This window comes from Parasteatoda tepidariorum, chromosome 2 (assembly GCF_982258835.1).
Source record: "Parasteatoda tepidariorum strain Cologne lab strain chromosome 2, Ptep-v5.0, whole genome shotgun sequence".
Lineage (NCBI taxonomy): Eukaryota > Metazoa > Arthropoda > Arachnida > Araneae > Theridiidae > Parasteatoda > Parasteatoda tepidariorum.
The window spans coordinates 64,738,281-64,751,405 of NC_141756.1; the positions used below are offsets into that span (position 1 = coordinate 64,738,281).

The 13,125-nt window shown below is 30.0% G+C and overlaps 1 protein-coding gene across 1 annotated transcript; it reads left to right on the forward strand.

The window, feature by feature from the left end:
• The first annotated feature begins 5,486 nt into the window (after positions 1-5,486).
• Positions 5,487-11,302, forward strand: LOC107455758 (uncharacterized). Its single transcript, XM_016073446.5, has 3 exons — positions 5,487-5,642; positions 8,372-8,707; positions 10,346-11,302. The coding sequence occupies exons 2-3, from the start codon at positions 8,388-8,390 to the stop codon at positions 11,001-11,003; spliced, it is 978 nt and encodes a 325-aa protein (XP_015928932.3). The 5' UTR covers positions 5,487-5,642; positions 8,372-8,387; the 3' UTR covers positions 11,004-11,302.
• Positions 11,303-13,125: the final 1,823 nt, after the last annotated feature.

Here is a 13,125-nt window from a genome sequence, read left to right on the forward strand (position 1 = left end):
AATAAAAAGTCTTATTTTTTAAATTTTAGTTTACGTTTGTTAAAAATATTTATTTCTTGTTGTTTAGTTTCACATTTTCAGCTTCACTTTTTTATTATTCTTAAAAAAACGAGCTTTCAGACTGTTAGACAAGTTCAGAATTTTATTACTTTATTTTTTATAGCTGCATTGAACCGCCGAATCATTTTAGGCTTTGAGACTACCAATGTTCAACTCCGTAGTTTGTAGTTGAGCCCAACCCGAAAGACAAGTAGGGCATTCCTGGATCAAACTACCCTTTGTGGAGGACTTTTTCATAGAACTAACTCCCATTTGCGTTATTTGGTAGAAAAAATCACGAAAACCTCTTGCAGTTAGTCTGAAGGCAAGGGAATTAAATCCCATGATTCATCCCCAATTGAGGATATTGTACGTCTTCACTGGAGTCGGGAGCAGATAGAAATTGGGTCACCTCCTTCAAATCTCTGAATATATATATACATATAAGGACAACAAATAATAATTAAACAAGTAATAATTTATAATTTTTAATAGTGGTGGCAGTTTTCTTTCAGTTATGTGCACGATTTCGTACTTTCAAAGTGTTACTAACTCATTGATTATTTCCGTTTTTTTTTTTTACTTCTTACGTAGAAGTGTTCATTTCAAATATTTAGCTTGTTTGAAATGAATAAATAAAAAAAGAACACAGAAACAGGAGTTCATATTAAAATCTAATTACGCATAGTGAGTTTTTACAAGATTTTATTTTATGATTAACAAATAGTCAGTCTCATTGAACTTTGAGATATTTATTAAATGATTTAAATGGTCTCTATTTGAACGTTTTCTTAAAGAAATGGAGAGTCCACAAGAATAAGAGATACAACAATTTCTAAAAATATTGCAGGCATAAATAAAGAAATGCTTAACCTTTTATTGTTCATCAGACTATGTATAATTGAACTGTTAAGCAAGTAGCAAATTAATGAAAAACATTACTACCTATTCCTAAAATTATTTATTTTGTGAAGTTGAGGTTTTAAAAACATTGTTATGCGGAATCGAAATTTGCAGAATAAGTTGACAGTTCATTCGAAAGCTTTTTACACATGACACACCATGATAATACTAATGAAACATATTTGCAAAAGAAAAAAACTACGAATTTAAAATTAACAAAAAATACAGATCTTGCTTAATGACGAAGTTTGGCATAAGATTTAGTTTTTATCAAATTGGATAGTAAAGAGAAGGTAGGAATGAATATTTCAAAAAATTATGTTGATTTTGAATGAGTTTACCGATTTATTAGTAAAAACTTTGCATAACATGGAACACAACTTGAAGAAATATCTAAACACTATTCTTAAAATCTAGTAATTGAAATAGATATATTTCTTTCAAAAGAACAAAAGTTATAATAAAGAAAATAGAGATGTATCCTATGCATAGAAATTGTTATCAAATTATATGCTCAACAGGAATCGGTAACAATTTCTATTGATTTAAAATTAATTCAATTTCGTATGTGGAAAAAATTAGCATATTTACAGTAAAATGAATGAATTTGCTGTTAAAAAATGATTAAAGCCTTTAAAAATGTACAGAAAACATGGAAGAACAACTAAAAGAACAAACGAGAAGAAAACATGATTTTAAAATTAATACATAATTACCTGAATGTGACTTGAAGAAATCAAGAACTTAATTATGAGTTCGTTCTAAATTAATTTGTCATCAGTAATGGAAGATAAAGAAGGTAATGTTTAGTTTAATTTGCAAATTTTTCTTTCAACTTCTATTCAAAAGTAGTAATTTTACACTGATCTTCGGGAAATACCTCAAGTCTTTGAAAAATCCGACGATGATGGAAGAAATACTTTCTTTTATACAGTAACACATTTTATAGTGTAATATATATATTTATTACGAAATTATATTATCTATAACAACAAAATTCTGAACTGTAAAAAAAATATGTACAATAACGAAGTTTTCAATACAAAGAAAAATTCCATTTTCCATTTATTCGTTTTAGCAAACGATTTTTAATTTTATACAGTGACAGATAAATCTTATTTCCTAACTAACTGACGACTTTTTTTCTTTCATTTTAACTAACATAAAATAATACGCGATTGCAAGGAACTGTAGGGGGCGTTGTTGTATGAGATGAATACCTGCGATTTCTATATGAACAGTCATTCAGTTGCTCTGGAGACGTTGTAGCATTGTAACGTTCCTTCTTTATTGTGGCTTATTAAATTTAAAAAAGAAAAATGTTTGATATTCTTTCTTACGCAAGCGAAAACAAAATGGTATCTCTTTTTTTTTTCTTTTTTTTTTAGAGAAGGAACATCCAAAAGACATCGGAAAAAAATTTGTAAATAAACAGATAAAAATATGTATCCTCTTATTAGAATTAAAACCTACTGCCTGCGGAATCATTTTACTAAATTTAATGATAAAACATGAAAGGCCTGTTTAAACTTTACATTCAGTAGTTTTATGAATCATATTACGTCAAACATTTAAATATGCAAAAAGTATACATATTAAGTCCATAATTTTATATCATTTAATTTTGCAAAAAAAGTTTTTCGACAAAAATTTTTATCGAAAAATTTTAGGTTTCAATAAAAATCATTATTTATAAACTAGAAATCGCAAAATAATGAACGCGTACGAAAAAAAAGATTCTAAAAATTTCTCTAATTAAAATAATAAACTTTCGATTTTTTTTTCAATCGGACGTAGAAAACCATTCTATAAAGAATTATCATCAAATTTGAAAAATAATATCTTACAAGTAAATTTTTTATTATAAAAATCATAACATTTACCTTATTTATAAATCCGGAGAATTCCAAAATGATGTTTTCTTCGTTTGAAAACTTTATTCTCAAATAATATATACATAGATTATCAACTCATTACCTTAAGATGACATACCACACAATAAAATTTTATAATTGCAAGATCTGGATATGAATTTCAATATGTAACTTAAAAACAGAATAGCTGAATTATAGTTGAATTTTTATTCCCTACTTTTCTGAATCATATTACTTCAAACATTAGAATGTGCTAGAAGTATACATAAACACACAATGTTATATCATTTAATTTTAAAAAAAATTTATTTTGACAACAATTTTTATCGAAAAATAATAAACTAAAAAACGATAGTTCTTAATCAGACGTAAAAAACCATTTTGTAGAGAACTATTATCAAATAGAAAAAAATGTGCTTACAAGCAAATTTTTTATTGTAAAAATCATAAATACTTACTTGCTTTATAAATCCGGAGAATTCCGATTGAAATGTTCTTCGTTAGAAAATTTTATTTTCAAATAATATATACATAGATCATCCGTTCATTACTTTTAGATAACATACCACACAGCAAAATTTTATAATTGTAAGATCTCGATATGAATTTTAATATGTAGCTTAAAATTAGAATAGCTGAATTCTAGTTGAAATTATTCTTTCGAAACTAAAAAAAAAAACTTACCAAGAAAACGATAAAAAATTTATTAATAATCAGCATAAATGATACTATTCCGGATAATTCGGATGATTCTTTACTGTTGCTTTCCGAATTATATAGATACAGAAATATATACTATTCTATAAAGAAGAAGAATATTCTATAACTATTGCAGTTTTGCACGTTCTGAAAACATATATTTATTCATTGAAATAAAGTAAGAAATGTTGACTTCTGTCACAGTATGCAATCCCAAAATCGGAAGTTATCAGTTGCAAGTTTGTTGATAATAGAAGTTAAAAATACTTGAGAAATTTTTCCTCAAATGTTTGGCGTGTTCTGTTTCTGAAAGATATACCAATGCTCTGGAGAGTTTTTCAAGTTATTCTACCTCTTCCTTAGGGAAATTTTGCTTCTTATATTTGCTGCTAAGAAAATGGCATCTGACTCTGCCAATGATTCTGATAGAACTAAATGAAAACTTAATAAATAATCGCCTGATATTTTCAGGGAGCGTACTAGAGGGCGTACTCAAGCGTTGCTATCGCGAATAACCAAACGATTACAAATAACTTCATAAATTCAATAAAAAGTAATAAAAGAAATCTATCTAACTAGCAGTTAAGCTTTTTACCGTAGGGTGGCGCTGAAATCACTCTCTTGAGAGTTTTACCTTTTCTCCTCACATCTCTTTTTTATGTGTTCTGGCATTAAAATGAAAACTTGTATATTTATCGGTATGCATAATATATTTAAGGTGGAATGTAATAATAAATCATGTTTGGTTACTTCTGTATGTCACCTAACACTTCCATAGAAACATTTTCGAATTATCAAGATCGACTTGCGTGGCTAAAACTATGTAGATAAATTTAATAAATAACAGCAATAAGTATTTTTTCAAAAACAAATGTGCTGTTTTTGATGTAATTCCTGAAAGTTATTTTTTAAATTAGTCAAATGTATTCCTCTCTTTACAGCACGTTGTAATGTTAATCGATGACTGAAGGATGAATGTACTATGTAAGACAAAATCAATAAACTAAGTTTTTCGGAAATTTTTGCTGTATAATCCAAATTAAAATTGGATAAAATCGTGTTATTTCAAACAGCGAGCGAATTAACGGATCTTGCCTCGAGGCACAAGATTATTTCTACAATACTTGTTTAACGTTCTCTTTCAAATGCACACACCTTCATTTACCCTAGCAAAAATTAAAAAACAAAATAAGTGTATTGCAATTATAAGGTTTTTTTTTTCTCCATCTGAGTTAAATGCAAGGCCTATATTTTTTTCCCCCTGATGAGTAGACGGGTATCGAAATAAAAAAATAATAATGATAATCTCTATAACACCTGCTTGACCTTATGGGCTTTGCGGCTATTCAACTAGATTCACATTACTTCAAACGCCCACGCATGGAAACCTTTTCCCTTGCTGCAGACATTAAAATAAAACATAATTTATTACTTCGAGGCGCATAGCAATAGAAAAGATTTTTTTTTTTCAAATTAAGGAGAAAAAAAAGAAGAAACGAAAGGAAGAAGGAAGGAAAAGAAATAGAAATCACTAAAGTGTTCTAAGTGCATTTCCCTCAGTATGCGCGTTATGATTTCTTTAACCATAAAATGTGAATAAAATGAATCGCGTTCATTTCAGCGACAATCGGCAGGCCATTTCGTCGACAGGGTTATTTCGACGACAGGTCATTTCGTCGACAAAGTCAATTCGTGACCATGCCGTTTCATCGACAAGGTTATTTAATCGACAGGTAATTTCATCGACAAGGTCATTTCGCAGACAGTGTCATTTCGTCGACTGGATCGATTTGTAGATAAGGTCATTTCGTCGGCAAAGTCATGCGTAATTTTGAAACTTCTTTTATGATTTGTTAGATTACGCTTTATGTCACTTGCACTTTCTTATTTCTGTACAAATATAATTAGGTAAGTGAGCTTCAAGTTAGTTAAAAAAAACAGACAATCTTTTCTCATAGAAAAATATTTAGAATCTACTAATGAACTTTACAAGTCTACGCAAAGCCTGTAGCCATAATTAAGATATAAGGTGACGACATTTACTAGTAAAAGGTTGTAAACGTCGTATCTTCGCATTAATAAGTTTAACATATACGTCGCAATCTGTTGCACTAGAGTTTGTTTTAAGTAAGTTTACTCAGTAATTTGTATGTTATTTATTTGATTTCAATTCTCAAATTTTATGTAGTAGATTACTTAATTTTAATATTATTTACTCATACAAAACCTTATAACCATATTTAGCTCACTTAAATGTAATGTAATTCCGAAATCTATATTTGATGTTATAGAGTAGAGAAATTTCAACGCTATTCCATAGATAAAAGATAAAACTATGCGATTCTGAGAATAAAAAATCTGATTCATACTTCAAAACAAAAATGTCCATCACGTACTGTTTTTGCTGAAGATCAATAGCTTTACATCAAGTGAATTCTCGGATCTCGGAATACCGTTTCCTAACGCAACTCCTGTTCTGTAACAAAGCTTCGAAACCTCAGGGTGAAAGAAAAGGCTTTTGTCGCCAAACATGTCACTAAAGTCACCATGATTGCCCAAGTGCTTGAAGTTACCGATGGTAAAACTCTCGATGAGAAGGGAAGTTAATCCTTTGCCTGTAATTTATTTTTGTGTGCTGTTAAAATACGTATCGTCACCAAGTGACAATCACAAAATGTGTATTATTAGGTAAATGATAGGTGGTAAACAAAATATTTGCTATATTCAGCCAAAAGTGTGCAAAAATACACATCTTTTCATTGAAAGGACAATTTTCGGTGTTTTTTGCTTAGCTGATCACAAAAGCATTAAATCTCAAAAAAAAATTTTAATTTAATTAATTTTTTAATTAAATTTAATGTTTATTAGTTTAAAAAAAATTAATTAGAAATTAAAGAACGTTGGTGGTGGTCTAAATTCTTCACTTGAAAAGTACCCATTTTTCATTTAGTGTAGTGTAACAATATATTTGATAAAGGCCGACCTCAGTTTTGCTACCACATTTGCATTCTATTGGGGATATTATCAGGTACAAGCATCTTTTGCTCATTTGTTTCTGTATTTCAGTGATACAGTGTCTTGCATCCTCCTTCAAGTCTTTCGTGGTCTTGAGATCATAGAAAAAAACTTTGAGATCAAAAATTTCTAGAAAGCAAAATCAACGAGTTTAAATTTCACTATTTAGACAGTGAATTTGTTTGTTTATCCTAATACATTGACAATTGAGCTACGACAAACAAGGTTTTAAATTCCATTAAAACTTCAGATTTACATTAAAATCTTACATACCAAATTTCAAGCATTATAAATTCTCTGCACATTACTTAAGTTAGCAAAAATGTTAAAAAAGGGTCCGGTGAGCTATTTTCTAAAATTTGACTAACTTCTGAATTTTTACTGAGGATTATATTTTAGCATCATGCCAAATTTTTGTTTCACAAATTACGCATGAACTAATATGGTAACTCTAATACGTTTTCCAGGAGTTAAAACAATAGAGCTAGCTTTTGCAAGTTTAACCGTTTTTAAACCTGCATATCTCAAAACTTCAACGCAGCCAAAATATATTAGTATTTATCCTTGAAGAAGATTAATATATTATGTTTATGTTATGCCAGAATGTTTTTGTTTGTTAATTATATATAATTAACAAACAAAAATATTCAGAAGGCGTCTCCACTAAGTAAGGCCATAGTATACAGCAAAATACGCTATGTAGGAAGGGAAAACTATATTTGGTTAAGCAATTTTTACCACTTTGTTATTTTGGTTTCCTTGTCTATTTTTAAAAAAAATTTACTTATGATTAGTAGAGTCTGATTAATTCATAATAACTGATGACACTTGGCAAATATCTTACACTGCATGATTAATTGGAAATTATTTTCATATTCAGAGAATTGACATCATAATTTCCGAAAATTACCACATATGTCCTGAAATTTTCATTCTACATGATATATATATATTTTTTTAAATTTAGATCTAAAGCATTGGTTTCACCACCGTTCGTGAAAAATGATAAATTAGGGGTGGAAGGAGGCTTCCTCAAAATTGTTACTTTGCATTTCCTTGACTAATTAGTTGAATTTAAACATTTGTGTTAAATTATCTGAAGGACAAAGAGACGTTATTATTGTGATTATTATTTTGCGCAAAATTCTTTTGAAACTGTTTTCAAGCATCACAATTTCAAAAAAAAAAAAAAAAAATAATAAAAAAACTAATTTGTGTCTAAAATATTTTATACTAGATGCCTTCTAATACTAGATGAAAAACTTCTTGTAATTAGATCAATAGACAGTCTCATCTTTGTTAATGTCTTCTCTGTTAAGGTCAAAATTATAAAGCTGTCTAAATTAATATTGATCGATGTTGAAACCAAATGTCTAAATGGCATCTACATATTTCGATTTTCCAACATTGAAATGCCCTTCATTCATCTTTCCGAAACCAGTTACTCAAATGTGCTGAATATGATTGAAAATTTTACTTTTCATCATACTGAAATGATTAAAAGGAAAATTAATATCCATGTTAATATACAATACTGGATTCAGTAGATTCCATGTCTTCTATGCTGTCTTCAAAATTACAAAGCTATGTCGTTAAACATTGGTTGAAGCTGCAATCAAATATTTAAATGCCTATCTAATATATATTTAGTGATATTCATATATTTAGATAGCTTCGATTTATTTCCTAGGAGTTTTAGATCCTTTAAATTTTACTTATCATCTAGATAACACATGTTCAAATCTCTTTGATTTTTTTTCTTCAAAAATTAGTCATCTAAACGTCTACTATGTTTTCATTCGAATGTCAGTTATCCAAATGTACTGTCATTGATTTTTCAGGAAAAAAGATACGTAAATGTCCGCAAAATGGAACTTGGTATTTCCAAAAGAATATACTCAGGAAGAATTGATGTTGAAATCTAAGTATGAAATGTTGCGAAAACTAAAGCAATCTGTAAATTCACGGAGGAAAACTAAACAGGAAAGTATTATTCCTCAAAGTGGAATTAATGATAAAAAGAAGTACCTGGAGGCATCTAAAACAGAGGCCGTTAAAATTTTGAAGAAAAAGGGTGAACTACTTAACCTCAAGAATATTAAGCATGAAGAGGGTAAGACTCAGAACTTTAAGAAACCTTCGTCTCAAAGTAAAGAATTACAAAGCGGCTATAAAAAGTGAGTAACTAATTAATTTATTGAAAGAACAACAGCTGAAGATTTGATTACGTTTCCTGACATTTCAGTCTCACCGTTTCTATTCCATTGCCGTTTCGGTTCTATTGTGGTTTCGGTTCTATTATCGTTTCAGTCCCGTTGTCGTTTTGGTCCCTTTTCCATCTCCGGCCGGGGTACTGGATTGAAGATCGATCGTTCTCTGATTCAGATCAAAATTACGATCTGTGGATGAATGAATGGGCCCGTCTTATAAACAGGTGTGACGTATGATGTGGCAGAAGTCGAATTCTTGGCCATAGATGGCGCCACTGAAAAACAAGAATCGCACCCTCTGCCTTAAATCTGCTCGGTTTCGAAAAGCAGGCTTGCTAGTATGGCAAGTGGCATTAGAACCAACCACCAACCAACTAATTTGATTTGTCTATTTTGATATAGAATTTCTATCCCATATCTTACTCTATTTTCTGTTACAGTGGTTATGCTTTACTCATCTTAAATATAACTTTATTTTAGTTTATTGAATTATTTATTTACTATTACCAGTGACAGAAGATCAGGAATTTTAAATTGCAATTAAGTATTTAGAAATTGTTAATTGTGGGAAGATTCCTTTTTTCCCATTCTTCAAAGGCGTAATAGTGGAGTGCGGTTGGGAACAACAACCTCCCGAAGTCAAGAAATAAATTGCCGTTACTTATGTAGTTTTGATAATTATTATTTTTTATTTTGTTTTCAATAGCCGAGGTAGAAGAAGATCACTGCATCACAAAAAGGGAACACTATTAAAAATCAGACACTTTAATCCGCTTCTAGATTCATAGCTTCGTTGGGTCAGACGCTCTGATCAAAATTCCACTTGTTAAAAGGATTTTAATTCTACCGACCACTTCGTTTTCGGAAATTTCAATAATTGTTATCTGTTGTGTTTAGTCCTAGATAAGCAAATTTTTTTCTGTTTAAAAATGTAGTCAATATTTTTCCATGGTATTTTTTTTCTTTTATTATTCTACGAAATTCAGTTTCCCAGATAAAATCAATTTCGACTTTAACATGGGAAGTTGCGCAGTTTCTGACTTTTGAGTCTGGCGACGAAGTTATCGATTCGTCTGATATCGTTGAGGAGGTCTATCACTAAAATTCTATCTTGATTTTCAACAAAACTTTTTCTTCTTTTTTTTTTTTTTGACTAATTAATGGCACTATGATAAAATACCAGTGAGAAGGGTGTACCTAAGTGATGCTAGGCTAGGTATTCAAAATTAATTTTCGATTAATTTCAACAATTTTTTTTGGAAATACAATAATAAAATACCGATGAAGAGGTGATGGTCCAAAATAAATTTTCAATTAATAAACTAAAAAAAATTTTTGGAATTTTTTATTTTATTTACTTAAAAGGTAAAGTTAGATATCTAAAACTAAATTCAACTAATTTTTACTTTAACCTAACTGAAATTCTTTTTCAATAACATTAATTGCAAAACCATTGATCGAGGATATTTTCTTCATCAGTCGCAGAGAACCAGTATTGATTTATGACAATTTCAAATTTGTGTATTGTGTTTATATCTAAAACTTATTTTTAATATTTATACTCGTATTAAACACTAAATGTTCATTTGTGTTTGTCTTTTGCAGAAGCGCTAAAGATGGATACATCTCCAACGCTAGCACGCAAGCAAGGTCTGTGATAGTGAGAGGAGAGAAGATAACGCCAAGTATTTTGAGACATTTTTTCGCCCGAATTGGTACAATACGGAATTTGAGAATCTCTGAGACGTTCAATTCCGGAGTCGTGACGTTCGAAACTCCTGAAAGAGCTTGCATGGCTTTTAGCATGGATGGGTTGATGACTGAAAGTGGTCAGAGATTGTGTGTAAGTAGCGCCAAGAAAAAGAACCAGTTTTGGGAGGAAATTCTTGCTCAGGATAAAAAAATCTCCAACGATCAAATCTTGTCTCAAAAGAAAAAAACTGTGCATGTTTCATACAGTGGCATATTGTCTTTTAAAGATCTTCGTCAGCTATTTTGTACCACCGGGACAGTAAAAGCTGTTTACATGCCAGAGAGAAATGAAAGACAATTCAGTGAGCATACTAAATCATCTGGCTTTGTCACATTTATGCGTGAGGAAGAAGCTATAAAAGCTGTTCAGCTTTTCAACGGAACTTTGTGGAAAGGCATGCATCTAACTGTATCACCACAGAAAGTATCTCGCGATGATACTTTGGAAGATACAGTTGTTGCTCAAGAAGATTGTACGCGTGATTTAATAGCTTTTAATGATTATGTTTAAGATTAACTCATGATGTTCGAGACTCCTTTCATATTGTGATGTCCTGCTCAGATGTTTCATAACATTTGTAAGAATTTATAATTCCTGCATCGACGTTATAGTAATATGGCCATTGCAGAAGCGATGATGTGCAGTTATATGAATTGTTCCTTTTGTTGATGAAAATGTTTCTTTCGTTCTTTTGAATGGAAATGTTCCTTTGAAAATGTTTTTTTGCAACGTCTCTAATTCATGAAAAAATTGCACATTCTGTTTTGATCACTTTTGGTAATAAGGTAAAAAAAACATTGCTTCAACTCTGTATATTTCAGTGCTTCTTTATTATGATTTTATACAATTTGCTTGCATGCTCAGTTTCTTCATAAAATAGTATTTTGTCACATTGCAGAGGAGGTACTGTTAAGACATTTTGATGCTTCTTTACAATCATTTCATAACCTAAAAATAATTGTAACATTTCCCTGCGAAGTTTTCAATGATAAGCCAGAAGCAGCATTGTTTTTTAATGCTTCTATTCTTATGGCTTCATATTATTTATTTGCATACTCAATTTTTTTTTATATGATACATAAAATAGAATTCATTGATGCATTTGCGTAAAATTCGGAGAGCTGACGGTTCATCAAAAAAGAAAAAGAAGAAAAAGGAAAGACCTAGTTACTGGAATTGTAATAAACTTCTGCAAACTTGACGGTTAATTTGTACCCTCAGCTACCATTTTGAAAAGAAAAGCTCAGTGTAATTAAATATATTATTATTATTCACTTTTGCCATAAAAAAAACTACATTTACACAAAATTATGACGACAAAAAAAAAAGTTAAATTAAATGTTTGTTAATGAAATTAATGTTTTTTTATTTTTCATACGAAGTCATACTAAATCAAAACTATTTCATACTCAAAACAGAATCTAATGTTTTGTCGAATCGAAATAAATTAATTTCAAACAACTTCTCCTCTACCGGCAATCATTATAAAAAGCTTCCTAACTCAATTCGGGGAAGGGAGTACACATTTTACTGTAGTGGTTACAGCTTTAGGTTACGGGCACAAGGATTCTGAGTTCATCCCCGGCCGGTGCCAAATCAAACATAGTGATTACTGCCTCCACATAGGTGACCACGAACAATGATTACCTAACTCTCTCAATTCTTCAGCAGATAAACAGCATTGCTATATGTCGCTTTCTTCCACTGTTTCCCTTCATTCGACAAGCATATCTGAATCTCAAACAATATCGTGTTTGTTACGTGTATTAAGTTAATTTAAAGCCAATGACCTCATATTTTACGATAAAAATTCACAGGCAGACCTGTATTTTAATTAGCATAATAGTTTTGCGGGCATGAACTAATTTCTTAAGGTCAGTATTGGAAGACATTTTGGAAGATTGGAAGACATCTATCGGTGAAATTTTTCAGAGTGCACGCTAGAAGATTGTTTTGATGTATTGAATTTTTTTTTTTTTTTACCACTACATAATATTTAGGCAATTTAGTGTTTTGAAAGATATATCCGTGTACTATATCTAGGCTTTTAAATCATTACATCACTAGTTATTAATAAATGAGTCAAAGTTTCTACAAACATTCAACAAATCACTTTTCTTGAATGCTACCACTGTTTAAGTTGTTTATATGTATAGGGGGAAAAAAAGAGTATTTTTTAAAAAAAAAAGTTTGCGATGTCCCCTGTACTAAATGTGTTCAAATCGTTCATATAGTTCAAATCGTCATCGCTCATAATATATATTTTACTTATTAATGTTAACTGCTACTACCTACAACATAAAAAAAAAATTAAAAAAAAAAATAAAAAACAAACGAGATCTTTTTTATTAAATGAGTTAAAATTATAATTAGAAATACAATACTTTTTATTAAAATTAGTTATTACAACCAGCAAAACTTTTTTTTTGGGGGGGGGGGGAGAGTTTTAAGTAATTCATAGCATACCTTCAGATGAACAAACAATCACAACTACATTTAATAGATTTTTATTTGAGGGTGATACACAATAGGTGTTGGGTGTAAAATAGTAGTTTCAGATAGATTCGGCGTAAGATAGATTTAATAAAGGTTAAAATGAAAAACTAATAAAACAGCCGTTAATCAAAGGGGA

Excerpts from the sequence above, each read along its gene's own strand:
- LOC107455758 (XM_016073446.5), top strand. The coding sequence starts at position 8,388 with ATGTCCGCAAAATGGAACTTGGTATTTCCAAAAGAATATACTCAGGAA. Across the intron at positions 8,708-10,345 it reads TTACAAAGCGGCTATAAAAA|AAGCGCTAAAGATGGATACA; the intron begins GTGAGTAACTAA and ends TGTCTTTTGCAG.